Source organism: Montipora capricornis, chromosome 2, assembly GCF_036669925.1.
Source record: "Montipora capricornis isolate CH-2021 chromosome 2, ASM3666992v2, whole genome shotgun sequence".
Lineage (NCBI taxonomy): Eukaryota > Metazoa > Cnidaria > Anthozoa > Scleractinia > Acroporidae > Montipora > Montipora capricornis.
Window position 1 is genome coordinate 2,123,306 of NC_090884.1, and position 26,762 is coordinate 2,150,067.

The 26,762-nt window shown below is 40.5% G+C and overlaps 2 protein-coding genes across 3 annotated transcripts; one reads left to right on the forward strand and one right to left on the reverse strand.

Moving 5' to 3' along the window:
* Positions 1–1,420: 1,420 nt before the first annotated feature.
* Positions 1,421–17,215, forward strand: LOC138032557 (histone-lysine N-methyltransferase PRDM9-like). Its single transcript, XM_068880266.1, has 9 exons — positions 1,421–1,579; positions 2,488–2,722; positions 2,915–3,183; positions 3,578–3,836; positions 4,176–4,593; positions 11,472–11,707; positions 12,380–12,681; positions 12,783–13,041; positions 15,987–17,215. Exons 1-9 carry the CDS (start codon positions 1,559–1,561, stop codon positions 16,793–16,795), a joined length of 2,808 nt encoding a protein of 935 aa, XP_068736367.1. The 5' UTR covers positions 1,421–1,558; the 3' UTR covers positions 16,796–17,215.
* Positions 17,216–18,482: 1,267 nt separating this feature from the next.
* Positions 18,483–22,439, reverse strand: LOC138038413 (putative histone-lysine N-methyltransferase PRDM6). 2 transcript variants are annotated; one of them, XM_068884269.1, is made up of 5 exons: positions 22,285–22,439; positions 21,007–21,241; positions 20,509–20,777; positions 20,009–20,267; positions 18,483–19,913 (listed from the first exon to the last, which is right to left on the reverse strand). In XM_068884269.1, exons 1-5 carry the CDS (start codon positions 22,312–22,314, stop codon positions 19,159–19,161), a joined length of 1,548 nt encoding a protein of 515 aa, XP_068740370.1. In that variant the 5' UTR covers positions 22,315–22,439; the 3' UTR covers positions 18,483–19,158. The 2 variants fall into 2 exon arrangements, with proteins under 2 accessions (XP_068740370.1, XP_068740369.1); XM_068884268.1 differs by having other exon boundaries at positions 18,483–19,910; positions 22,285–22,421.
* Positions 22,440–26,762: the final 4,323 nt, after the last annotated feature.

Consider the following 26,762-nt stretch of genomic DNA (forward strand, 5'->3'; position numbering starts at 1 on the left):
AGTTGGTTGAAACCTCTTATACTTCATAATTTAACTTCATATTCCATAATTTCTGTTAACTCAAAATGATTGTCTGCACGATTGCGCCATAAGACTCTGTCATTGTGTCATGATGTTTGCTGAGAAACCTGTATGCGTTATTTACCCCAATTTCATCCTTTAAAAACACACTGAAAACATTTAAAGAGAGAATGAACCGAAAGAAACGGAAAGGATACCAAATGTTATATATCTAAAAAAATGCATTCGGGAAAAAGCTCTACAGAGCGCGCAATATCACTTGATCACTTTGCATCTTAAACAATAAGATATTTGTTAAGACAAGATTGGCCAATATCGACTTTCAGTACAATGGCTTTACGCCCGTGAATTTACAGACAACAGGGACTTTAATTTACGTGTGTGCTTCATGAACGAATCATGCGTGAAATATTTAGATATTAACTGAAAGCAAAAAGATAAGTAAACATGAAAGATTTCGAAGATAGAAGAAAAAATATCAGACCTACTCTAAGTCAATATTTACTGAAACCGAGAAAGCTCAAAACTAATTTCATCTGCCACTCCACAAGACTGTCACTAAGAATTTCCTATTTATGCCAAAAACGTGTATGTACTTTGCATAGGAAACAAAAAAAGTCGTTGAAGAAGAAAAAAAAGAAGGATGTTGGATGATGTAATTGGTATAAGAAAAACAGTGATTTCCGTGGGAAAGAACGTGACCAGAAAGCAACAAAAGGAGGTACCAAAAGACTTCTGTTTGAAAAATCAATAGATACACCCTGGTACCTTTGCGAGGCCAAAAACACAACTTTGGACAGGAATATGCGAAAGTACGTAATCACGAACTACGTGAGATAGGAATAAGCAAAAGTCATGTAACATACGCGCAGAGTTGCTGAGCACTTTACTCTTTATCATTAAAGCTGCATTTACAAGTTCAACAATCCCTCAAGTCACAAGACTCACGATCCACGTCGCTTGCATGCATAACAGATTAGAATATAATTTTGTTAATTTTATTCCATGCTCATTTCAGCGCCGCGGAAAGGAGTCGCCTTTTCATCACAGCACAATATTCTTAAGTCACAAGAGCTACACTAGAAATGAAAGTATATATTAATGTCTTTACTTCCTATGATTTACATGTAAGATTCCTCTTAGCCAAAGCACTGAACAATCATTTAAACTCAATATAGCCTCAGGAAAATTTCAAGCAATATAATTATCCAAGAGAAAATGGCGCGAATTTGCCTGACCTGCAAACTACATTACAAACGAACTGTGTCCGCATTCTTTTAATCAAAATTACCCTAAATTATTCTCCACAAAAACAATAAGCTTTTCACTAAAAGAGCCTTTAATTATCCAAGAAAAAGCGCGCCAAAATGCTAACCGTCTCTTCAAATATTTAAATCGAACGTTTACTGATCCTATATCAACAACACTTTGAGATCGCGCCACACCACAAACGAGTTTCCGTGAGTTGATAGTATTTATAGGAAGGGCTCACAGTCCAAAAGAATTTTCGATAAAAACCAGAAGAGAACATTTACAGATGGAAGTAAAAGAATGTGGGGTAAGGTCATTTCTACTTATGTTGAATACACTAAGACTGAATGAGAATGAACGGGATATGTAGAATACGTAATAAGATATTGAAATATCAGCTGAAAAATCAATGCATTTTTCACAAGCATCCTTTGTTTTGTGAAAATAAAAAAAATTGCATTTTAAATTTTAACATGAGACTCCAGATGGCATTTAAACAAGGCACCGTTGTTCTATGCAGGGCCCAAACGATGGGTTACCGGTAGATGCGATGAACTCTACAATCAGTTACAGAGTAAATTAAACAGCGTTAGTCACACTTCACTGCCACCAGGGGCCGTAACTTCATTTTCCATTTAATAAAATAGCTTACCATTCTGAATACTTCATTCATCATTCTCTTATGAATGACTACGATAATTTTGACTATAATTTCAATGCTCGCCGAAATCATTGCGGAAAGACTGACGTATTGAACAAGGAAGAAGGAGCGACTTTACAGGATTAATATAATAAACATTTAATGATACTATCTAATTTAAACGCCACAATCACGAACTGATTGTAGGAAAAACGTATGACTTACAAACAAGCCTTTAGGGCTAACAGGAAACTGGTAGAAGGTAACCTTTGAATTTGAGTTCGTTGTTGTTATTAGGGAGCTTGAGCTAGGAAGATGCTGACGAGGGCTACGAGAACATCGTCTAAAAATACTTCCTGTTATTGTAATAATGTCGCACACTCCAAATCATAACGGCGAGGATGTCGAAGAGAAAATTGTAAATTAATCGTCAGGTGCTCGCGTCCACCACACAACGTCAAATATTTGGTCATATGATGCTGGCAGGCTGTTAGATATCATTGAAAGAAAGTGATGTCCCAGGAAGAAAATTAAACCTTAATCACTATAAGAATACCATGATTTTCTCCATTCAGAAATCGGAACTTGGTGCAAAAAGATTCATTGCTCACGAGTGGCAAAATGTGTTTCAACCTGTTGCAAAGACACCTCGGTTCCAGGAAAATCGCGTTCAACCAAGTCCCTCTCCAGGTGCTATGGTCAGGAAGCCCTTCACGATCAATGCCTTAAAGAGGTGTTTCTTCCTTCAAAATGATGTCCGGATCATCAATATCAAGATGCCAGCAGTAACACAACAAAGTGAATGTTTTTGTGAGTATATATGATAATGATAAAGAATGAAAGACTTTCGATCAGTTCCGATTAATTTGACGTGATCAATGCCAGCAGCAACTCTCGAGACAAGTCATCAATGGGTAACAACGGTTACCCTTGACGTGGTATAAGCGGAACTTGACTAATATTTAAACTTTATCCTTTACACCGCTTTTTTTGCATTTATAGGGTGTGACGCAGGCGCTTGCTCAGAAGATTCAGATTTTCAATGTCCCCACCATAAGAACAAGAAATTATCGTCAGAACAGACACTACCACTAGCTTTGCGATCACTTCCACCGGAAGTTGGGTTGTGTACATCGAGCATTCCTGGTGCAGGATGCGGCATCTGCGCAAGGAAAAAGATCCCCGTTGGAGCATGGATTGGTCCATATGAAGGAAAATCGATGAAACCTGAAGATTTGACACCATCCACAGATACATCTTACATGTGGGAGGTATTTTAACGTTACGATTTTGTAATTAACAAATTCGTCTATATGAATACACAAACCATGGAAAGAACTCTGGCCAATCACAAATGAGACCGAAGTGCAAGTTCACCTACTCAAATTGGTACCAGGGGCTTTTCTTGGGCAGTTTTGGGCAGTTTGCTTATGTCCAACTAAACGTTTTGCCATTGGTTGCTTTCGATGATCGTATCCCGCGCATGAACAAAAACCTCTCGCACGCAGAGTACAGCTCAGAAAAGTTTAAAACAAGGGAAACATTTTCGGATGCCTCAAACTGCCAGGAAGGCTGCCTTTCTCCCCCGGTTAACTGTGGATGACATAATGAGCGGAATATACACGTACATCAATAAAAAAGTTGATTGCATTCATCCCTTTTCAGATCTTCAAAGACGGTAAGTTGTCAGAGTACATCGACGGAAAAGACTTGAATGTTACAAGCTGGATGCGTTTCATCCGTTGTGCTCGTCACAAACTGGAACAAAACCTGTTTGCTTTCCAATACTTGGGAAGAGTGTTTTATCGAGCTTTTAAGGAAATTGTTCCTGGAGAAGAAATGTTGGTGTGGTATGACGAAAACTACCCACAATATCTAGGAATTCCAGCAGCTATATATGACATGGGAGATAAAATAACTCACGGTAAGTAAGCAACAGTTTCTTTGTGCACCTCCCACACATCAACATTTGGTTCCCAGCTATTAAGCAAGTAAAAAAGAATATCAATTAGCAGTTATGGCACTATCATATCATATTGGGAAAAATCCCAATGATCCTTATAAGATCTTTTCGGGGGCAAAGGTGAGACCTACGATCAGTTCAACTCCAGCCAGGAATCATAGATATTATTCCAAGTACCTTGCACCAGGATAATTGCAGCTAAATTCATATTTCACTAAATATTCATTGGGCTGTACAAGAAAAGAAACTGAAAATTATGAATTATTCTTCATTCCATTTCTCTTATAATATTTTATGCAGGTAGCAGTCCACACCCACATGAAGTCATAGTGGTTTCTCCTCAGCTAAAGCGAAAAATCAAGTATAATCAGCCACTGGACACATATATTGCAGACTCAGTTTTCCCCAGCCCTCCTCCATCACCTGCACCAAATCTCTGTAGTCCTGTTAAATTTACTCGTGGGCCAACGGATAGTACAAGTTCCTTTTCTCACTCACCTCATAATGAACAAAATTACCGGTACCTGGAAAATACCGATTATAGCAATTATGTTCCCACTCACCACCTGGATATTTCAATGAGACAAAATGAGGGAAACATAAGACGTGACAACTTAAAAACCAATTCCAAAGCAACTATCTTCTCACAAAGACAGAAGGGACTACCAATAGACTCTGCTTTATACTGTCAAAGTTCAAAGTTACCACACAACTACTAGTACCAGAGCTACGCACTAGTTTTACCACTGTATGGCCTCAATAATATTACTGGTGATTATCAGTTGCCCTTTCATGACATCAAGAGGGAGCAAGCTGTCTTTTTATGAGGAAGTGACTAAAATCAATCACATGACTTTGCAGTACTACAGAGGACGTTCACTTGGAAATGTCTGTCTGATTTGGTTGCCATGGGGAAGCAAATAGATTAAGCCTAAGCACAGTGGCATACTAGAACATTATTACCATTTATGTAATAAGCTTAATAATTCAAGTATTTTGGTTGGTTCTCACCTATGGTCACCTATGATCTATTAGACACATAGCTGACATCACCATCAAAAACGTTTAATTTGCTATTTTATAAAAGAAATAAATTTCATATTGCCCTGCCTCCGTTCAGTAACAGATCACAGAAGATGCCAAAATGTGGTAAGGACATCAGTGAAACACTCGGCGGCCACTCTTTTGTTCTTACCACATTTTGACGTCATCTGTGATACTGATCTATTAGGGAGCTTAAGCATGTGCATTTTGAGATGCGGACGGCAACCAGAAGTGAGCTGTTTTCTCTTTTTACTTGTCTTCACACAACGACATTTACATTGTTAAGTATCGTTTCTCCATTAGAGAATATGAGTACAAAAATCTGGGAGACACAACTGTCCTGGTGCTTGAAATTTGAAATGTTTATATCTTCCGGTTGCCATCTGCGTCTCAAAAACTTGTGTACTTAAGCTCCCTAATTGAACAGACACACAGCAACATGTTTTCTATTTGCAATTTATAACATTCCTGTAAATAGTCAAATTATGACTCGTGTACATATGATCATCACAAGAAAAGTTGAACTTAAATGTACATGCGAAGTTTTGGATTCATGGTTATCAATCAGCAGCAAATTGTAAATCACTCAAAATAAAACGTTATTTGTGACAAAGATGAAAGGCACTTAATATTCGACAAAAAAAGAGGTTATGACTGCCAACAGGTTGATATTATTTAACTTACCATGGGACATAGTGAAATCACTTCCAGCTATAACGCCATATGATCGAAGACATGATGGTTTCGACTGCAAACAAGTACTGCCATCAACGTTACGTCTTCAAGGCAACTGTTGTTTGTTTAAACTGACAAACAAACAAGTTAATCGAATTGTTGCAATTTGCACAGACAAAGATAATCAAAAAGACTCGACGCTCACTTACACTCGCTCACTCACTCTCGCGCCAAAACAACCGCTCTCTGCCAAATAAGGAGTTACCCATATTTGGTCTTGTCACGCAAGAAGCCATGAAACTGCCCCTTCCCGGATAACATCAACAGCCTGAATGAAATGTTCGATGTTCATAAAGGCAAAACAAACAAAATTAAAACGTTCAAGAGCAAAAGAAAGGTTGCACTCTCTCTGCAATGTCACCCGTAACAAAGACCTTGTGTCTGAGGGGTCGTCTGCGTCGTCTCCGTTGGGAACGTCTGACGGATCCTTGGTCCCTATGCAAGAGAGACGTTTCCTCCAATTCATCAGGTTCCTCACTGGCTGGGGGGTTCTTGGGACTGGATCTGGGGGGTCGACCTCTTACTCTGCGACGGTTGCACCTGGCTTTAGTGCCAGCATTGCTCATCAGGGTTTTTTGTGGAACGCCTCTTTCGAGTTCAGACTCCTGCCGTTCCCCAGGCTGATCCTCGACCAGCCACGAGTCGTGACACGGTTCGTCCACAGCCTGTTTCTATGAACAACTTTTGGTCTTTCCCGGGGGCCTCTCTGGATTCTGTACACGACATCACTGATGCGGTCTACCACAACATATGCCCTCCCCCACGGCCGGCTGAGCTTGGGAGATAACCCTTTCTTCTGTTGAGGATTGTGCAACCACACCATTGCTACCCTACTGAAGGTAGAGGCAACACTGCGCATGTCATAACGCCTCTTCATCCTCTGGCTGCTGGTCTGTTGGTGATCCCTGGTAAAGTGGAGGATCTTAATCTATGAGCGCACTCTGCGTAGCTTTGATTCTCCACGTCGTCGTGCGGGCGCCCCAAGAGCAGATCCGAGGAGACACGTAGTTCTCGTCCAAACGTGAGCATGGCAGGGTAAACTTGATAGTCTCGTGGACAGCTGTCCAATAGGACATCAACAGGAGCGGTAAATGCAGGTCCCAGTCTCCCTGGTGAACGTTTTTTTCTATGAAGGCAGCCAGCTGACTCACAAGAGTGCGGTTGTAGCGTTCCACCACGCCGTCAGACTGGGGATGCAAGGCGGTTGTCCTAGTCTTATGGATTCCAAGTAAGCAAAAAAACCTCCTAAAACAAGCGAGACTCGAAGTTTCGACCTTGGTCTGAATGGAGCTCAGCGGGTAAACCAGACCTGCTAAAGAACTGCGACACTAGAACATCAGTCACCATAACTGTTTCCTGGTTCGGGAGGGCATAAGCCTCTGGACATTTACTAAAGTAATCCTTAGCAATCAAAATGTATTTTTTGCCAAGGTTGGTTTCTGCAAGTGGGCCAAGGACGTCAATGGCAAACTCCATTGGTTCCCCAATGTTGTAGAGCTGCAGGGGTGACCTCTGTGTCACTTTTGGTCCTTTTTTTGGAAGCACAAAGGTAACACTTGCGGTACAATTTTTCAACATCACGGCGACAAGGGATCCAATAAAATCTTTCACGGCCTTTGCCTAAGGTCTTGGAGAACCCCAGGTAGCCACCCACTAGAGTTTTAGCACAGTAGCGCGGAGTTCGGTTGGAAGTACCAGCTGCCACGTCACCCCACCATGATGTTCAGGAGATTCCCATCGATGGTACAGTACACCACTTCGGAGAGCCAGGGAGTCCGATTGGGCCCAGTATGCTTTGATACCGGAGTAATTCGCTGCTCTATGGTCAGCCAAAATGTATTTTACAACGTCTGCAGAGTGTCCTTGATAGTGCTGCAAGGCTCATTCATCTTAGCAGTAGATACGAACATGTCACTCCTTCGCTTATTCAGCTTCATTGGCTCCCTATTGAACAGAGGATCACTTTTAAAATTGCTGTCATTACATTCAAGACTCTTCATGGTTCTGCACATGATTATATCACTGAGCTCATAAAACCTTATACACCTAGTAGCTCCTTATGATCTTCAAACAAATTGTTGCTTTTTAAACCTGGATTAAATCTTAAGACCTATGGTGGCCAGTCCTTTACGATGGCCGCTCCTTCTGTTTGGAATACCCTTCCGTTGGAACTCAGATCTTGTTGTTCCCTTTCTTCTTTTAAATCCAAGTTGAAGACTTTGCTTTTTAAAGCTTCTTATTATGTAGTTTTATAGCCTTTAATCTACTTTTTATTGTTAGTTTATCCCTGGTTTTAATGTAATTTTTTTGTAAAGCGCTCGTTTGTTTCCTTGAATCTTTTTCTAATGTCACCCTCCAAAACGTTTGCCTAAAGTCGAGAGAATCCATCCTTTTTGGCAAATTCCCCTTCCATTATATTGTGCAAATACTCACAGGAAGTTTTTCTTCTTGAAATTTGTGCCCCGTCTCTAATTGAGTTACTCGACTGTTTACTCGAGTGCTCAAATCTTCTACTCGTTGAAACATTTCCTGTACTTGAAGCTCGATTCTCAGTCCTTGTTGTCCCAACTTGTCTTTTATTGCTTGGTTCTGTTTTGTTATCGACTGTAAAGCGCGTAACATGTCATCCATACGTGTCCCCTAATCGGCCGAACTCTTTCGGCTGGGAGGATGGAACAGTGAGTTCCATGCCGGCGTCGCTTGCATCCCGCGTTTTAATAACAATTTCTCAGCTTTCGTCATCCATACTCTCTAGGCCCAGACGGCTCTATCCCACTTCTGACACCAATGTTATAATTTGCACAGGCAAAGACAATCAAAAGACAATCATAAATGAGGAGTTACCCATATTTGGTATGGTCACGCAAAAACCCATTACACTATTAAAGTGCACATTCATCCATTCTAATTATAATTAGATCTAAAGAAACATTTGCCCTTATCCAAATAAATTATGGAGTAAGACCTGATACAACGTACCTTTTCATCATTTGTTTCATTTTTTTTTTTTTTTTGCTTCGTATGATTTTAAAACATGGTGACGCGAACTAGACTATCTTCACTGCGTCCTCCATATTTGACGAAATGCGCTCGAGGTGAGCGGTCAGGTGACTGGAACCGAGAGGAGTAGTCAACTTCAGGCCAGGTCGAATATGAATTTTTCTTTAAATTCAAAGTTGCACAACATGTATTGTTTCTAAAAGATTTTTTGCAATGAAATATGAATGTCTATAAACCGCACTTCAAGTAGGCATTCATTTCATTTCATTTCAGTCATCGAAATCTTCACGGGAACAAATGATTTCAACAAATTTAGTTAACTTGCTCCCAACTGTGTGGCTTCATAGCTCAGTTGGTAGAGCATCGCACCGGCATCGCAGAGGTCCTGGGTTCGAATCCCGTTGGAGCCACCCGAATTTTGCGGAGAGTAGCTTAAATTGCCCAGCCAAGTGCGAGAATCACTTCTCTCATTTGTAAAAGAATTTTGCTGATTAAGAATAGTCATTACCAAAAACCAGACCTTTCTGTCATTTTTATTTGTTTTATAATCCAAAGATGTGTTTACTCTTCCTCATGCTTTAAAATTAAGAAAAAATAATAACAAAGAGAAAGAAAGCTCCGTCTTTCCCCTTCTTGTTTTCTTTGTTTGTTCCGTGACTCTCCGCTGACCAGATTCGCACTCAAATTAATAGGACCAACCTCGTTCCCAGGCTCTTTTTGTCGACCTGGGAACGAGGTCGTAATGGAACATCGCTATTTACCAATCAGAATTCGTTGACACGGCTGCTGAGAGCTGTTACAAGAAATATCACGACTGTCATAAAAAAACATATGGATGTGATTAGTTAGATCGCTAAGAAGGGCTGCAGCGGCCAGCAGCCCGCCCTCCGTAAGTTGATAATCACATTTTAGTGGTTATCTCTGTCTTTCATCATATAATTATAATTGTGGAAAGCATTTTTGTTGTGACCCCTGAAACACATTAATACTCTGTTTCTACTAGGTAGAAGAAGTGCATTTTGCTTTTGGATTCAGCGCCTTGACCAATTTCTTTGCAAAAAAGTCATGATTAGTCTATCGTCGGGTAACATCACACGCCAACGCAGCTGCTGCGTTGCCTCAGTCACATGCAAATTTGACAAATTTGAACGAGATGCCAGTGGTAGAATAAGTTAACGGCGTCCGTCTCGTCCAAACCATTGTCCTTTCTTTGTTGCTGGCAAACAAACAATGCCGGAAAGATTTCAAATCAGTGAACTGTTCATTTGAGTGTTTTACGCAAAAAGCGAGACGACTTGTTAGATATGCATGACGTAGAAACGTTAAGGCATTCTTTGGTAATATTCACTACATCAATCAAAATTTCTGAAATATGTACAGCACTGGGAAAGCTCTCAAACCAGAGGTAGTATTATATAATCATATATTTTAAGTTCAACGTCACAATGAGTAAATCAATCCAAATTATCATTGGCTTTTCGCCCACGCAAACATGGACAGTTGTTCTGCAATGCATGAGAGGAACTCAACAATACAGCCTTTGTTTTGAAAGAGACTTCCCTACCTGATCCCAAATGAACTCGGCGTTATGGTTTAATGCGACAAGTTTGTAAACAACGGATGAATTTCACATAGAATTTCGTGGCCTACAGACTGCATTCTCTTAACAATACACCAACGAAAAATTCCATAAACTACAGAACGGAAAGAGGCAAGACGCTAGGTAAGTTAAAGAAATTTTTTTGTCTGAGTAATAGATGTTCACTGCTTCGAAGAAAAAGCAGCACCTTTTTCTTTGCGAAAGTAGATTGATGAATCTTGATGTCTGCGAACAGCTCTTGGATTTAGAGCTGAAATCCGAGTTGAACAGGAAAGAAGTGCACGAGACTCAAGCAGACTCAAGACAATGCCTGACCATAACTAATAAGAAAGCTCCTCTGCCCGTTGGGTATTTGCAATGTTTCGCACACATTACCAGATACAGAATCTCGATACTCCTTCTTTATCTAGGAACAAACATCTTAATTAACATCATTTGTATTTTAAGGTGCTGGACACCCTGACGAGTCCCATCTCGTTTCAAAAGTATGGAACTTCTCACGCAAAATTTGCATTTCTCTTATCCTCGTTCCACTTGGTTTACTAAGACAAAGCTCAAATCTACTGCAGCTACTCACGAAATGCTCAAGAGGCACATAAAGAATCAATGAAATTTCCTGTCGTAAAATAAAATAATAAAGAGTTACCTAAGTGGCATGCAACTTGGTATTTATAAGCTAAGCAAGACCTATCGATCAAAGCGAGCGCGGAATAACGCGGGATGTGAATATCCGTAATCTTCCTAATGTACATAATATGTACAATAGTGAAAATACAAACTGATTCTCAATTAGCGAGGCTTAATACTTATCTGGGGCGACAGAAACGCTTAAATCAAAACACTACTATGGTAATCATGATAATTCATGCAATGAGCGGGACAAGTAAAGGCAAATAACGGTCACTTTAGAATAAATTACGTCACAATTTCGTTACAACTCGGTTTGAGTAGCTAGTCCAAATTACGCTCTCAACGATCAGGGTTTCTTCTCCATACTATAATAATTCTTGTTTTGTATCGCTGATAATAATTCCTAAAAACTCTTAAGGAGCTAAGTAATACAAGAGTTGATTTTTAAGTTGCATTATACAACCAGTGCGGTATTACGACATTGGTAATTTTGGAATGACGCAGTTGTAAACGTTCATCGCCTAACAATACTGGATACTTGTTTTCTGATCTGACTATATTTTATAAGAGTGCTAACGTGGTTTATTTTTCATGTTAACAAAGATGAAAAACGCTGGATTTTCAAAGTCTGAGACTACGCATCCAAGCCACAATGAGCGTTTTCAAGTCTCACAAAATCAGTTCCCGCACCCCTCAACAAAAGCAGTTGTCTTTACTCCGGCAGATCTTCACCAATGTTTGTACAAACGAAATGAAGTTACACCAGTAAGCGAGGAAGAATTGAAAAATTCCCTTCAGCATAAACAGGAAGAATACAGCTATTGTAAGTGGATGACGGGGTTTTTGTTAATAAGAATTGTAGATTATATTGCAGCTCAAGCCGCAATGGTACCTTAAGATGTTGGGGATTTCATTTCAATCATTATTTGCACACCTGTTTTCTTTCCATTCATTAGAGAGTCTTACATAGAAATATCATACCCTTGCATTAAAAATAGAAATTATTAGATTTGGGTGAGCAGTGAGCAGAAGGAAGACCCCGTCAGCAAAGCATAACAAATCAACACGTATGACGAGAGAACTGAATGATGCTCGAACTAGGCTTAGCTGGCTGGACAATTTAGGCAACTGTCGCTTTATAGACAATTGAAAAACAACACGTCTAGATAAGTAGACAAGCAGTACAACGAAATTAATATTTCGGACATCAGTTTTTGAAAACTACATGTATTTGCAAGTAATGCGCAGACTAGACATTTAAATCATTGCATTCGGAATGATCTGTAAACAGATAATGTCATAAAGGATGAAAGAAGCATAAAGAGCATCAGGCACCGGGGAATCTAATTTTGTAAATGAGAATACACACCGTTGATATTTGCCGGCTGACGAACGCATCGCGAAGTAGCTCCAATTTTGTGTCAGTTTTATGCTTGAGTAAGAAAGGCACGCACTTTCTACGGCTCTGCTTATAAGAAACCTCTTCGTATTCTAGGGTGTAACGGAGGTCATCAAGAGAAAGGAAATGTATGCCAAAAACATAGCTCTCATCAAGAACTCAAAGCAGAAACAACAGCCAACAACAACAAAACAAATAGTAAACACATTCACTGGCCGTACGCACTGGAGTCGTTCCCAAGTCAGGTTGGCCTTTGCTCGTCTGGGATCCCAGGGGCGGGTTATGGAGTGTGTGCAAAGCAGTTCATCCCTACGGGAACCTGGATTGGACCTTACGAGGGAGTAAGAGTGAGACCTGATCAAGTATCTCTTGGAACAGATGCCACGTACATGTGGGAGGTAAACTTCATCGTTTGCGCGCAGCAATGAGACAGCCGTAATTTTGCCAACGAAGTTTTTCGTCTCATTTTAATTGCTAAGGAAACAATTTGTATTTCCAGATATATCACGAGGGAAAGCTTCTTTATTACATTGATGGACATGACGAAAGCAAGGCAAGCTGGATGCGGTACATTCGCTGTGCACGACACGGAAACGAGCAGAACATGTTTGCCTTTCAGTATTGCGGCAACGTTTACTACAAAGCCTTTAGAGACATTCCTCCTGGGACAGAGCTATTGGTGTGGTACGATGAGAAGTATCCTCAATACATGGGAATCCCCCTAGAGATACGTGAGACCTTCCGTGAATCTTCTAGTGGTAAGACAGCAAATGCAGTAGTTCCTTGCTTGTACTGCGTCGTAAACAAAGCTTTTGCGTGGAGTACAAAAAGGGCTGAGCTAGACGTCTCCTTTCTTCTGCTCTCACCTTTCCCCTTTTGATCTCTGTCCAGCTTTCACGCGACCGCTACATCAGAAAAAAATATATGGCTTTGTAATGCCAAAGAACTTTATATTTGTAGTGCGGGCCACAGACGAAAGAGAAAGGAATAATCCTCGCACTTATGTAGACAATTTAAGCAATTGTCTTTTGAAGACACCTGAAAAATTCAGGTGGCTCCAACGGGATTCAAACCCATGACCCCCTGCGATGCAGGTGCAATGCTCCACACAGTGAATAGTCCTGTTCCGGGACTTCCTCTTACCCCGCACAGAAAATGGGCCTGGAACCCAGGCGGGAAAAGAGAGAGTCCTGTCGTCCTGTATTACTTCCAAGCGCATGCACGGAATGACGACAATTTTTTCCCCCAAAACTGGGGGAAAAGCCATATTTGGAAAAAAATTCCTTATTTGGGCATAGTTAATTAGTAGTGCTTTTTTTTCAAAATCGGGGACAAATTGTTTGGATACCCAATGTAAAACAGTTAGATAAAAAATGTCGTAAATACTCTTATCCTTTGGCCATCTCAGTTTTATCAGGAATAATACACAAACAACGGTGATAAACAGAGTAATTTACAGCAATTTTTAGAATGGTTAAAATTTACTCAGAGTAAATTTTCCTTTGAGTAACTTTTCAAAGCATTCGTCGTATTAAATTTTTTCTTTCCTTAGAAGGATAGACTTAGCCGTGGCCAAATGGCTGAGATTGTATATAGAGCTGCCTATTGGGACTGCAATGATTTTTATATCGGGAAAACAAAACGACGATTGCATGACAGAAAACGGAACATTTTAATGCATTAATTAATGGTTATCATACGTCGGCTCTTGCTGACCACGTTGCCCACGAATTTATACATATATATGCACAGTCAAAGATCGATTATCCGGACGTTAATTGTCAAGATTTTTTTTCGGGTCAAAATTTTTTCGTGAATAATAATTAATGAGGATGAAGATGATTTTCATTCCACTAAACCCTTGAAAAATGCTACTTAAAAGCACTTTCCTTCTGACACTCATTGTAAGAGATGAAGTACTGTAGATAATATGAAATTTTGGCTCCGAGCCGTTTTGTTGCTCAGTTAGTGAAATCCTATGCTATCTTTACCAGTTCAGCATTTGCACAGACGGATTTTCCCTCAGTCGTTTCATTTATTTGGCAATAATTTTCCAACATCACTGCGATCGTGATTTTTCTCCTCGTTTGGACACGACAAGGCATAATTTCGATGTTATTTTCCTGACACCGCAAATCACACGGTAATTTTCATATACGATTTTTTAACCGCGCGGCCATGGGCCGAGCGCGGTTCTTGTTCTGCACGTTGTTTATACTCCGTTTTCACATGACGTCACGACCGCCATGTTGGTGCCCCTAAACAAAGAAAATGCGGCCATGTTGGTGCCTCGACCAAATCCTCCGGGAATTGAACTCTATTATTATGCAAACGCTTCCTTTTGTGAGTGAAAACCAACAATTAGTTTTCGTTATGTCGGTGAACAGACCCAAACTTCCACTCGGCCATATAGTCAGTGAGACTTCAAATCACGCAACTTATGATGTTTATTCACCAAACGCTGTTAAAACGTTAATGTACTTAACATTTTATGAATATACCACTCTTTATTTAGTACAAAATATATTGCGTTTCTGTGTCATTGAAGCGCTTGATTTGAAGCGATTATTGAATACATAAAAGGCCTTACGTCATCCATGGAATGTGCGTACTAAAGATAGCCGTGGATAACGTAATTCTTGAATTATGTGACTCGTGTGACTACTTTGCTAGCCCATTGCTCCTGTAAAAAACCAATTAAATTTAATCGTGACTTTTAAGAAAGAAAGCTGTAAGTTGTTAATAGTGTTATTATCGCATCGTTCAAACCCATACATATCCTGAAGAAAGTTGCAGATTAATTAAGACCATTACGTCATCGAAGATTTCATAACGGCAAAAGTGGTAGTGCTGTTCGTTCGTGTGTAGTCGTTGTTGCCAGTTGTAGTGCTACAGATTGACCAGGTGATTTTATGTGTCTACAGTAATCAATGAATCATCAAGGACCACTTTGGAATGTGCTCTACGATGCGACTACAGTGGTAAGAAAACAGTTAAATTTTCAAAGCGCTAAGACCAAAAAGATCTTTTTGTTGTCGGAGTTCCAGCCTGGTATCTAATGCAACATGATTGCAACATTCCGAGCATGCGCCTGCAAGTAATACAGGACTCGCTCTTTTCCCGCCTGGATTCCCGGCCCATTTTCAGGGAGGGGTAAGAGGGAGTTCCGGAATAGAAGGGGGTAGTTTCTAAAGAAATTGTGGTGCTGCGTCGGTGGGGAAGTAGTATACAAACATTTGGTTTTATCAACGGAGTTGATAATGTAAATTGGCCACCGTACAGAGATTCTAAAAGCCCACGTCTCGAGCGTTAGCCCTTCGTCAGAGCGAATCGACGAAAGGCTCTGACGAAGGGCTAACGCTCGAAACGTCAGCTTTTAGAATCTCTGTACGGTGGCCAATTTACATTATCAACTCCGTTGATAAAACCAAAGTTCCGGAGTAGGACTACACAGTGGGGAGCAGGTTTCTCTTTCTTTCGTCAGACAATAGGGGAAGAGGGACGCAAAAACTTGAAGGTAGGTGTTTAAGGGTTCTAAGATTTTCTGCGCCACCCACCAACACTTTGCGGAGAAAAAGGCCCGCACAAGGCTGTCTTAAGCCTTTTAAGGAAAAAAAATGGAAAAATCGTATAGAGTCAATGTGGAGTTCAAGTTAATCTGCTTCGCACCATACTTACCTGAATTGTTTGATATTTTATTTAGATTTGAGACAACACCCTGAAATGACGGTCACACTTCCACGAGAAAGTCTTCAAGGATCCGCGCATGCTCATTTTCCTTCATCCACATCATCAGTATCTAAACGAAATCGGTCATATGATTACTCTCGTGTCAAACGTCGCTCGAGTCGGAGTGTTTCCGTGAGTAGTGTGGGCCCCCAAGCGTCTCTGACTGGCCACGATTCTGTCAATCAAGCATCACGGACATACACTGAGACAGAGAAGCAATTCAATTCGCAAGTGACAGGGGGATACTCTTCCAACAGTATAAGCCAGGTCGTATCTCATGGAGCAGGGAGAGGTGTTGAACGAAATAAGACAATTGATAGATTTCATGATGTCACTGTTAACCGCGGTGGGAAATGTAACGAAGAAGTTTTGTCAGCTGAAGAATACCATATAAAGTATAGTGATGAGGAAGACAACAGTTCGGATAGTACTGATGCAACCGTTCTTAATTGTGGACAGTGTGGAAAATCATTCGCTCAACGGTCAGTACTGCAGATTCATGTGTGTCCTAATAGGCCCCACAAGCCTTATCACTGTGGTCACTGCAATCAGTCCTTTGATTATCCCAACGAACTGCGCATGCACGCAGTCATTCACGCCGGAGAGAAGCCGTTCAAGTGCGGTTATTGTTCTCGATCATTTGCTGGAGCGACCACTCTCCATAATCACGTACGCACGCACACCGGAGAAAAACCATTTCTGTGCGAAAGATGTGGAAAGACTTTTACTCAAGCCTCTCAACTGCACAAGCACGAAGGAATCCCAGGGGACTGTTTACCATAACGGAAAGCGTGATTTAGTGCTCGTGCCCTTTTGACTATTATTTCCGGTGAAAGGAAAATGTAAGAAAGAGCGGTTGAAGGAAGGTCGGGAAAGATAAATGAAAGTAAAAGGGCAATTGAAAAACGTGCTAGAAGTACTTTAAAGGTTAGAGCACAGAAAAACGATTCACGCCTTTCTCAGATAGATGAACATATATTTGCCTAGATAGTTGATGCTCTGATGCAACACCTTTAATTCGAATTAAATATGCAATGCAATTATGGAAACTCATTTGCGCGGTTTACGTGGTCATTTGATCATTGGAATGTCAGCCAGAGGCAAATAGCAAATAACATTTTTGGGTCACAGATGTAATTTGACAGGTAATTTACTCCTGCTTTTGACCAATAAGTCATTGAAATAAAACCAAGGAAAAACAGGAAACAACATTTAAGCCCTCTCTGTGCAAGACAGCTAGATGCCGGGGGAGGTACTGAGGAGAGAGAGTTGCAACAACAGTGTGTGGTAGTCAGGATCACGTTTTCGCTGTTGAATGGGATTAATTACATAACATTTAATGACTTAGTGTTAAAAAAGGAAACAAAGAGCGCAAGATAACCAACTCACTGCTCAAGTGGCTTTTTTCACTAGGTCAAAACTATCAAACATGAAAATTTCATTTTATCAAACTAGTTGATAAAGGTAAATAAAACACGTAAGAAAGCCGGATTTGTGCGCTGACGTTTCGAGCGTCATCAGCCCTTCGTAGGGCGTTGGTTCTATTTGCCGTTTCGCCCAAAGAGACAACGCTCCAAAGGTCAGCTCACGCGGCGATCAATTTATGTTTATCAACTAGTTTTATCATAGTTAGTTACTAACTATGGTTTTATAAAACATAATTTTTGTGTTTCATTCCTCACTGAGGCGGCAATATTGTTTCTTTAGAAAGTAAACCCCCCCCCCCCCACCCCCCAATCACCTTCATTAATATTATTAAACAGTATTAAGTAAGAGAGAGTTGTTATTGAAAGGACATGGTTTCTTGGGGCATTAAGAGTGTGCACAATGCAAAGCCTAACAAGCTTATTGCAGTCGCATTAATAAAAACGGGATTTGAATTTCGTTAAGGGTTAATATTCGCTTTAGTTTTAGTTATTTATTATGGCTCGCTGGATCCAATATTCCAGACAAACTCAGTGCTTTCTTTCTCTCCATTTACATGGTAATGATCAGGATTAATGAATGTGATGACAAAATAACTTGCATTAGAAGAGAAAATCAAGCCATCAGCTATCAATATTGAGTCGGTAACGTCTTTGTTTCTTCAAAGAAATCAATGGACTGTGAATTGTTATTGGTTCTTTAGACAAATCTTAGATGGAGCCTAAAGGCGATGAAATTACAAAATTATTCTAGTTGCGTCGACATGTTTTCTAGTTTTGCTAGATATGACCCGCATAAAAGCAGTGAAAACTGCAAGAAAAACGAACACGAAAGCAACCAATGAAACGGAACTGATTTTAAAGTCAAGGGCATTTAAATTTCCAGAAACATGCATCCCCTAAGGAAAGCACTCAGAAGAACTACGGAGCGGAACAGCAAACAAGTTGAATAATATGTTGAAAGAGGCTTATTAGATACTAACTTTAAAAAAATCCATATTCAATATTGTTAGCTGCATTTTTAGCTGAATTGCATGGAATACATAAGGAGTTGATTCTTTTATTGGAGAGACAGATGAAATATAATTATCTCATGTTCTGTGCTTTTAATTCCGAACCTTCAAGAACCTTGCCATTCAGAAGTTTAAATATGGTTGTGCTCTTGAAAAAAGAAGAAAACAAACCCTTATTCGATCGTAAAATACTCAAGAAAGAGCATTGACACGGTAAACCCAAGACACAAAAAACAGGACAAATTGATTACACAAACACAGCGGAAGCGTGTAGAGTGCGCGCGCGATCGCGTAGTCACGTTAGGCGAGGTGCTTTTGAACAAAGCGAACCCACGGGATTTGGGTAAAAAATTCCAAATTTACAAGCTTACATACACTGAAACAAGTGGCTCAATGCAAATGTACCGAGTCTTCCGATAAAAATTTCAAAAGGCATTGACAGCTCTTTTTTCTCTACACTTGCATCTTCATAATGAGAACAATGTTCAATCTTTCCCTAACTTCTGCCCAAAATCACGATTCACAAATTGTTTAGTTTATCAGTTAAAAATGGACCTTCACCCCTTAAAGAAACAAAAATGTTCGGGAGGTTGATGTTAGTTTTGTATTGTATTCCCCTAGGAAAAATGCTCTCATCTGGACAAATATTCAAATCTAAAAATCTTTTTCTTTAATGCCGAGCGTCATTTTTCTTCAAAATCCCTATTTTTTACACTTGTACCGCGCAGTCTCCAGGTATTCTCTGATGCCTGCTAAGTTGAGATCCCTGTGTAAAGTTCTTTCCACACTTGTCGCATACGAATGGTTTTTCTCCAGTGTGTGTTCTAATGTGGTTGTTCAAGGTCGTGGCGCCGGCAAAAGCGCGGGAACAGTAACCGCACTTGAATGGTTTCTTACTGATATGAGTGACAGCATGCGCACGCAGCTGTGCTGGTGAGGAGAAGCTTTGTGCGCAGTGGCCACATTGATAAGGCTTCTTTGGAGCTTCATTGCATACATGTACTTGGAGCATGATCCGCTGAGGGAACGACTTTTTACACTGGCCGCATTTCCATAAGCTCAGCTCAGTGATACCGGCAAATAAAGAAGGCTGTTTACCTGAAGACGAAATTTTACTTTTATCTTCATTTTGGTTAGGTGAGGCGGTGTCCCTATTAATGCCGCAGGGTGAGGAGAGAGGGGGCGACAAGGGAAACGGTGACTTCTCACAGTTTACACTGGCGACTGAAAAATCGAAGGCAGACCCCACTTTTTGTTGTTGGCCACTAACCGGCTTGCTGCTGATTGCTTTAGTGGGAGAGCTTGGCTGACTGTCGGGTGAAGGTGGGGTGGCGGGTGAAGGTACCGAGCTGGGAGGAGTGGGTGGAAATTGATTTGGTGTCATCACAGTCTCGATTGCAGATGAATTTTCTCCCTCTTGAGGCAGAAAAGTTCCTGATTCCTCCGGCGGGTAATTTGACCCTGCTGATAAAAGTAAGAATTTTATTAACTCTCTGTCCTAATATATTACGATGACCTTACATTAAAAAATCGTAATGATTGGCTAGCTAGATTCTCACCAGCAGTATTAGTCGCGGCCATATCAAATATGACACCAGGAAGCCCAAGGTACTGTGGGTATTTTTCGTCATACCAAACCAGCATTTCTTCTCCGGGCTGAATGGCCTTGAATGTGCGGTAATAGACTTTTCCCAAATATTGGAAAGCAAACAGGTTCTGTTCTTTTTTGTGTCGGGCACAACGGATAAACCGCATCCAGCTTGAAACTTTTTCGTCACTTCCATCAACAAATCCCGCCAGTTTACCGTCCTTGTAGATCTAAGGATGGGAAAAAAGGAAGACAATGTGAGTGGTACAAGAACAGCCCGAACATAAATGAGAAACCCAAGATTTCTACTGGCTAATACGGGGGTCTTTTCAGTATTAACGCATACTGTTAGTTTCTTTTTTTGCATGGTACGACGGCTTCCTTCGTGTTGTTGCGAGTAGGGTACTGAGAGCTTTTCGGTCGACGATGTGATGTGAAAAGCGAACGCGTCATTCTGACAACAAATCCTACCTCCCACATATAAGATGTGTCCGCGAGTGGAGCCAAATCCTCTGGCTTCAGGTATTTTCCCTCGTATGGACCAATCCATGCTCCAACAGGAATCGTGCGCTTGGCGCGGACACCGTATCCCTCTCCAGGTATGCAAGAGGCACACAACTCAACTTCAGGAGGAAGTGACCATACAGCAAGCGATAGGTCGGAGTTATAATGACGAATAGGTGTTTCGTGTTTGTGACGCGGACACTTGAAGCTGAGATTTGTGGTGCTTGCGTCACACCCTAAAACAGGATTAAACTGGTTGTAAACAATAATAGAAATACAAAGAAAGTGGTAGGAAACAAGCGGAAACAGGAGTATGTAACGAGTCAGCAAGAACGAATTAACAGGATTACTGATAAAGGAAACTCACGAAAGGGAATCAGCCACACGAGATCCGAGTCTGGTGACATGATGCCTTGGAAAAATTTTAGAACTGTTTAATCGTACCGTTGCATTTGCTATACTTACAGAAACAATTAAATCCATGTTTCTTGGTAGTTAAATCCCGAGCGATTTCTGGTTTAACAGCTGATTTGTTGAAGAGACATTTTTGTATGTCATCAACAGTGAAAGCATGCCGGGTGTCCTGTACACGACTTGACGGTACATCCGGCAGCGAAACCTTTGCGCGCTTAGGCGCAGGACCGTAAGGCTTAACTCTCTTTGGATGGCTCTCCACAAAATATTTACCAGCTTGGAATTCCTAGGAAATAAATACAATTTCGAAAGTGTTGTAATCACATAAAATTTGAATTAACTCTATCCTGTCCTTAACGTGAACGAATATTCTTCCATCTTATTTTTCATTTGGTGCGCTTTCCGTTTGCCTGAGGAAACCGGAATCTTGCTACGACCACAGTTCATCCAATAACACGCATAAACTGAGCATAAGTTCCAACTGGCTCCACATTGTTAATGGCTTAAGTGAGCAGCATTAATTACTTCAGGAAGAATCTCTCGAGCACACTCTCCTATGGAAATTGTATAAAGTTGATTGTGTCATGATTTACGATGAGTGTTCCCAATTCATTCAAGACTGTTAAACAACACTCACTGTTAGTCAGACATACTGACAAAATATTCACAAACGTCTCAAATTCAAATTATCGAACTCATTGGAGCAGATCGCTGTTTTACTCCAATAATCATGACGTCGAAACTTCAGTGAATTTATACAATTGTTACAATTCTTTCGGCTCAAAGAACGTTTCTCTAGATTGAAAATGCTAGCAAACGTACAAAACGAGAATTAGGGTGAGTTCTGTTTAAATAAACCCTTAAATCAGTATATGACAAATGCATTTCCTTGCTCTATTGCTTTTCCCCTTTTATGAAAATCTTTTGGCATAATTAGCTCCGAAACCCATATTTTAGCTCCTTTCTAAAATCCTTAAACAACAAAATCACAAACTAAAGCAATTTTTGTATGTTTAACGTTTTCTACGACCGAATGATGTTCACAATTTTCTCTTGTTGAAGTAAACTGGTGATTGCGTTTACCTTCGCAGGAAACTCAATTCGTTGATGCGTAACAACACAGCGAACGAAGGGCGAACAGATCATTGTCGCAAAATACAGATTAAATTCGATGATCTTTTCAACAATAGTTGGAATAAAATCAAGAAGGCCAAATCAGGCTTTTAAAAAGCGACTCTAGTTTAATTCGTCTTTGCCCTGACAGTTGAAGTAGCCTTCCCTCATACCATTTAAAGACTTGCTTTTAGCAAATCTGCCCATGACACCAACCTTGATTTCAAGCGCCATTGAAATTTTCATTCACTGATTCCGAATTCCTTTTTAAATTTTCTCTGATTTGCTGTTGCAGAAGGTTGCACTTTGAAACTTCAGCGAGCTCGTCTTGTTTTTGACTACCTCTCCTCACAACCACTCCGCCTTTGAGTAGTTGAGCCCCAATTCGCTGATTGGTTTAAAAGGACTTCAAATCCAGTCGAGCGAACGGCCGATTTAAAAATACGCCTTTTTTTGCAATATTGACAGCTTCAAAGGATTAGAGAAGAGATTTTTTTCACGGAGAGCTACCATTGAAGAATACGAAAGAAAACAAAACCTTAAAAGCTTTTGTCTTTTTGCTTGGCCGCTTTTCCGAATTATTTACCAAAAAGAATCCTATTTCATTTGTTCCATAAACACAAATTCCTTCTTTCAAGCTCCAAGCAAACTTTTCAGTCATGATATTGATGAAGAACTTCAGCTCAAGAAAGCAAATTTTATCCATTTTCGAAGAAATGGGACTGCCCTCATCAACATGCATGACTACTCGTGCGCAAACCGGTCGTCCTTTGGAAGAAAGAAGAATCTGAACTTTGTGATTTACTAACCTGCGATCAGGCTCTATTTTAGTTTCGCGTGGTACGTAATGTGGAGTTGGCGAGCGACGACATAAGAGAACATATGGGCGAAGCTAAAAATGGCCATGATCGCAGGTTAGTGATTTACTTACTGATTTGCAGGAAAAAACAAAAGGGCAGACAGGGTGGAAACATCCTAAGCTGATTTTCCAAGCACGATTTACATATCCTTCCCATTTCGCTACAAAAATGATAGACATGAAAAACCAAAATCCTATTTCAGATTCGCATTTGAAAAATTACCCAATTTTATTTCTTTAGCAACGTCGATGTTATCTCAGCAGAAATTGCAAAGCCAACGAACCATAAAAGCATTTGCAAGTTTAATGAAGATCATTTTAATTAAAGTATTTAAATAACGAAGCCCAGATCGTATTGCATTTTTCCTTTTAGACGGTAATAACTTCTCTTTCGTTGTTTTTGCCATGGATCGCACAACGTATTCAAAACATTGATTCTGTAGCTCGAGATCACATGTAAACCTAATACACAAGGTGCAATGAAAGAGAGTAGACCATTATGACGATGGCACGGATTTCGCGGGTAGCTGGCCAATAGGATAGGCTGGGAAATCCTTTTGCCACGTTTTTAACAGCCGTAAGTGTTTTTGTCCAAGTTCTTGTCGGTTATCAAAGTAGTCAAAACCACAAATGCACGCAAACAAACCCCGATTGAAAACCTACATCTCTCTGAAACGCAAGATCACGTGCGCGTGAAGAAGGGAGGAACTGGGGAAAGCTTGGCTGGATTATAAGGACTGTCCAGGTCGTCCAAGGTTAATTTATTAAAACGGGGTGTTTTTCTCGCGAGCAAAGAACTCATAGAATGAAAGCTCGTACTAGTCTCCTTCGCAGCCGTTACTGGGACGTCACGCAACGCTCGGGGTTGCGTGATATAACAAAAAACGGCTGCGAAGGAGACTAAAGGCGCTGTTACACTGTGCAATTTTTCGTGCAACTTGTCTCGCAACGCCATTGCGGGACAAGTTGCATGAACCCCGGCCAACAATGTTGCGAGACCAGTTGCAGAAACCTTCGCGAAAAGTAGAGTTGACTTCTACTTTCCACAACGATTGCAAACGAATTTTTAAGCATACCGCAGTGTAACATCTGTCTTGCAACTTGTATCGCAACAGTTTGCGGTATCAGCCAATGAAAATGTTCTTTTAACCTCATTTTATCATCGAAACGAGACAAGTTGCATGAAACGTTGCTCAGTGTAACACCCGTAAAACAACTTGTTTCGTAATGTGAGAACGTTTGTAGAAATTGCGTTGCGAGACATATTGCACGAAAAATCGCAGTGTAAGCTTGTACGGGAATACGCAATCGGCCAGCTACCAACGGGCTTGAGAACTCAGTTGGTAAAGAAAGTGCAGCACAATCTTACGGTCGTTGGCTCGACTCCCGTTCGAGCCTGGATTTTTCTCAGTTGCTGCTGCAGCTGCTTAAGTTGCTCAACTGATTGCGATCATGTTTCCAACTTTCACTTCATGCAATAGACCATTTTACAGTTGTGGCTACGTTACCAGGCCTAGCAATGAAAGCGACGCTGCCGGTGACCCTGTTTTGATACAAACCTTCATGCTTTTGTAATGTTAATATGGACTAATTAGCGTTACAACAACACAATTTACATGATAAAAGCAGTGAGGTCTGTATCAATGCAAGGTCACCGGCAGCCTCGCAGCCATTCATAGGCTTGGTCGCTGAGCAAACAACTGTAAAATGGCCTATTCCGCAGCTCAAATATATGAAACTTCAAAATATTTTAATCTAATTAGTGGGTATTGACAAGCGCGAACTGGATTGGTTCTTGGTGTGACAATGTACAACAGAATGACTCAAGTATTACCGACAAACTAAATTACTCCCCTTCCAGTGGGGATAAAACTACAGCATTAATATTGTGGAAGTATGCTGTGATACATGTTGTGCGGCCTTGGGCCGTACTCGAGACCTCGGGCACAGTTTTTCCCTATACGGACCGAACAAGGCCGGTGAATAACCTGTTTATTTTTCCTAAAAAGATGTGCTGTGGCTGGGAACCATTGCTTAAAGTTCCCCTGGGACCAAAATATAAATTCTTATTTTTCTTTGGATTTCAAAAGTATGTTAACTAAACACTGAGCGACCAAAGTTTTAAGCCTTGATTCAAAGACACCTGTTTATTTTAGCTAGCTGGAATTTTCCCATTTAATGGTCCGCCCAAAACAACAAAATAACTTTAAACCACAGAACGTAATGTTTACAACTGAAATTGCTCAAACTTTTTCCAGTGAAAGCGTTTGTGTTCCAGGCCTCGGTTGTTCAAAAGGTGGATAACGCTATCCACCGGATAAATCACTATCCAGCGGATAAACACTAGCAAAACCAATTGAGTTATCCAGTGGATAGCGCTATCCACCCTTCGAACAACTGGCGCCAGAAAAATAAATTCTAAATACGCTTATTTTGGCTTTCAAATTTCCCGGGCGCCGCCATCTTGAACAATTGTGGCGTGTCGTGGTTGCTCCAGAACAATCGCTCTTTGTGTCAGAACAATAGGGCAGGTTTGAAGTTATTTTGTTATACTTGCATTTGACGTAAACGGACTTTGGACAAAAATCAAGGCTCAAAATTTTGCCAGTCAGGTGTTAAGCAAACAAACTTTCATAATCTGAAGAAAAAAGGAAGCGATTTTTTATCACAGGGGCACTTTAAGGTTGGCCTGCGAGCCAATCAGATTGCAGGATTCGCAGAGTTCCACCCGTTCGCGCATTGAGAAAAAAATAATGTAGAAGTATGCGGTGATTTAAGTTACATCACAAAACGCCAAACACACAGGACCATTCTTTATAAAATATTTATGATAGTACGCGAACTCTCATTATTCAATAGCTGTTCTTAGACGAGAGTATGGAAACACGGCTGTGACATCCCACGAATTTTGACTGGTTATGTATTGTCAGATGCACGTTTTGATTGGCTGGTAGGTGTAGAGCATGTATCTAGTAAATCTTTTTCAATCAAAAAGTAAAAAAAAAAACAGCATTTTCCTTCATTTGTCGAATTATCTTTGAGAAATATTTTATAAAAGCAATAGAGGACTTTTTTCCGTGTTTCCATAGCCTCATCTAAACACTCGGGGAAGTTGGGAGAATTCTCGACAGTTATGCAAACCGTCAACTGCGTCTCAGGTTTGCATAACTGTCTCGAATTCTCCCAACTCCCCCTAGTGTTTAGATGAAGCTATGGAAACACGGAAAACATCCTCTATTGCTTAAATGGCTAATACACCTTGCATCATGGTACATCTGGCATAAACGCAAAGTGCGAGAAGCGATACTGGGAATTGAAGAAAACAGTGTGGTCCAGCGGTTAGCTCCCTTGATTGCCATGTACAAATAGGGTTCCAACCCTTTTATGACCATCATCTGGATTTTTCTTCGCTGATTCGGCCGAATTCACCTCGGCCAATCTCAAGTTTGAAAATAATCGACGGCTTGCCGCCTTCCAGTTCAGTGGGATTCTCAGAAAAATACGGCTCCACCAGCTGCTATAACTCGATGCACAATACGCGTTGTTTTCATTTAAAATGGCTCTTAACCTTTTCACTCCCAAGAGTGATATAAATTTTCTCCTCACAAACTTTAGCACTGGTGACGAAATAAAGAAATCTATCACATAGATTTTTTCCCAAAGGTATATCATCAAATTCCCATAGCTAACACAAAAAGTAACGTATGGCAGTCAGTAAGAAGAATCAAAATTCAGATTTTGGGAGTGAAATATGTAAAACCTGAGGACAGTTGTGAAAGTTACTTACGAAGTAACGAAAGAAAGCATGCAACCCGTGACCTCTGTGACACCGATA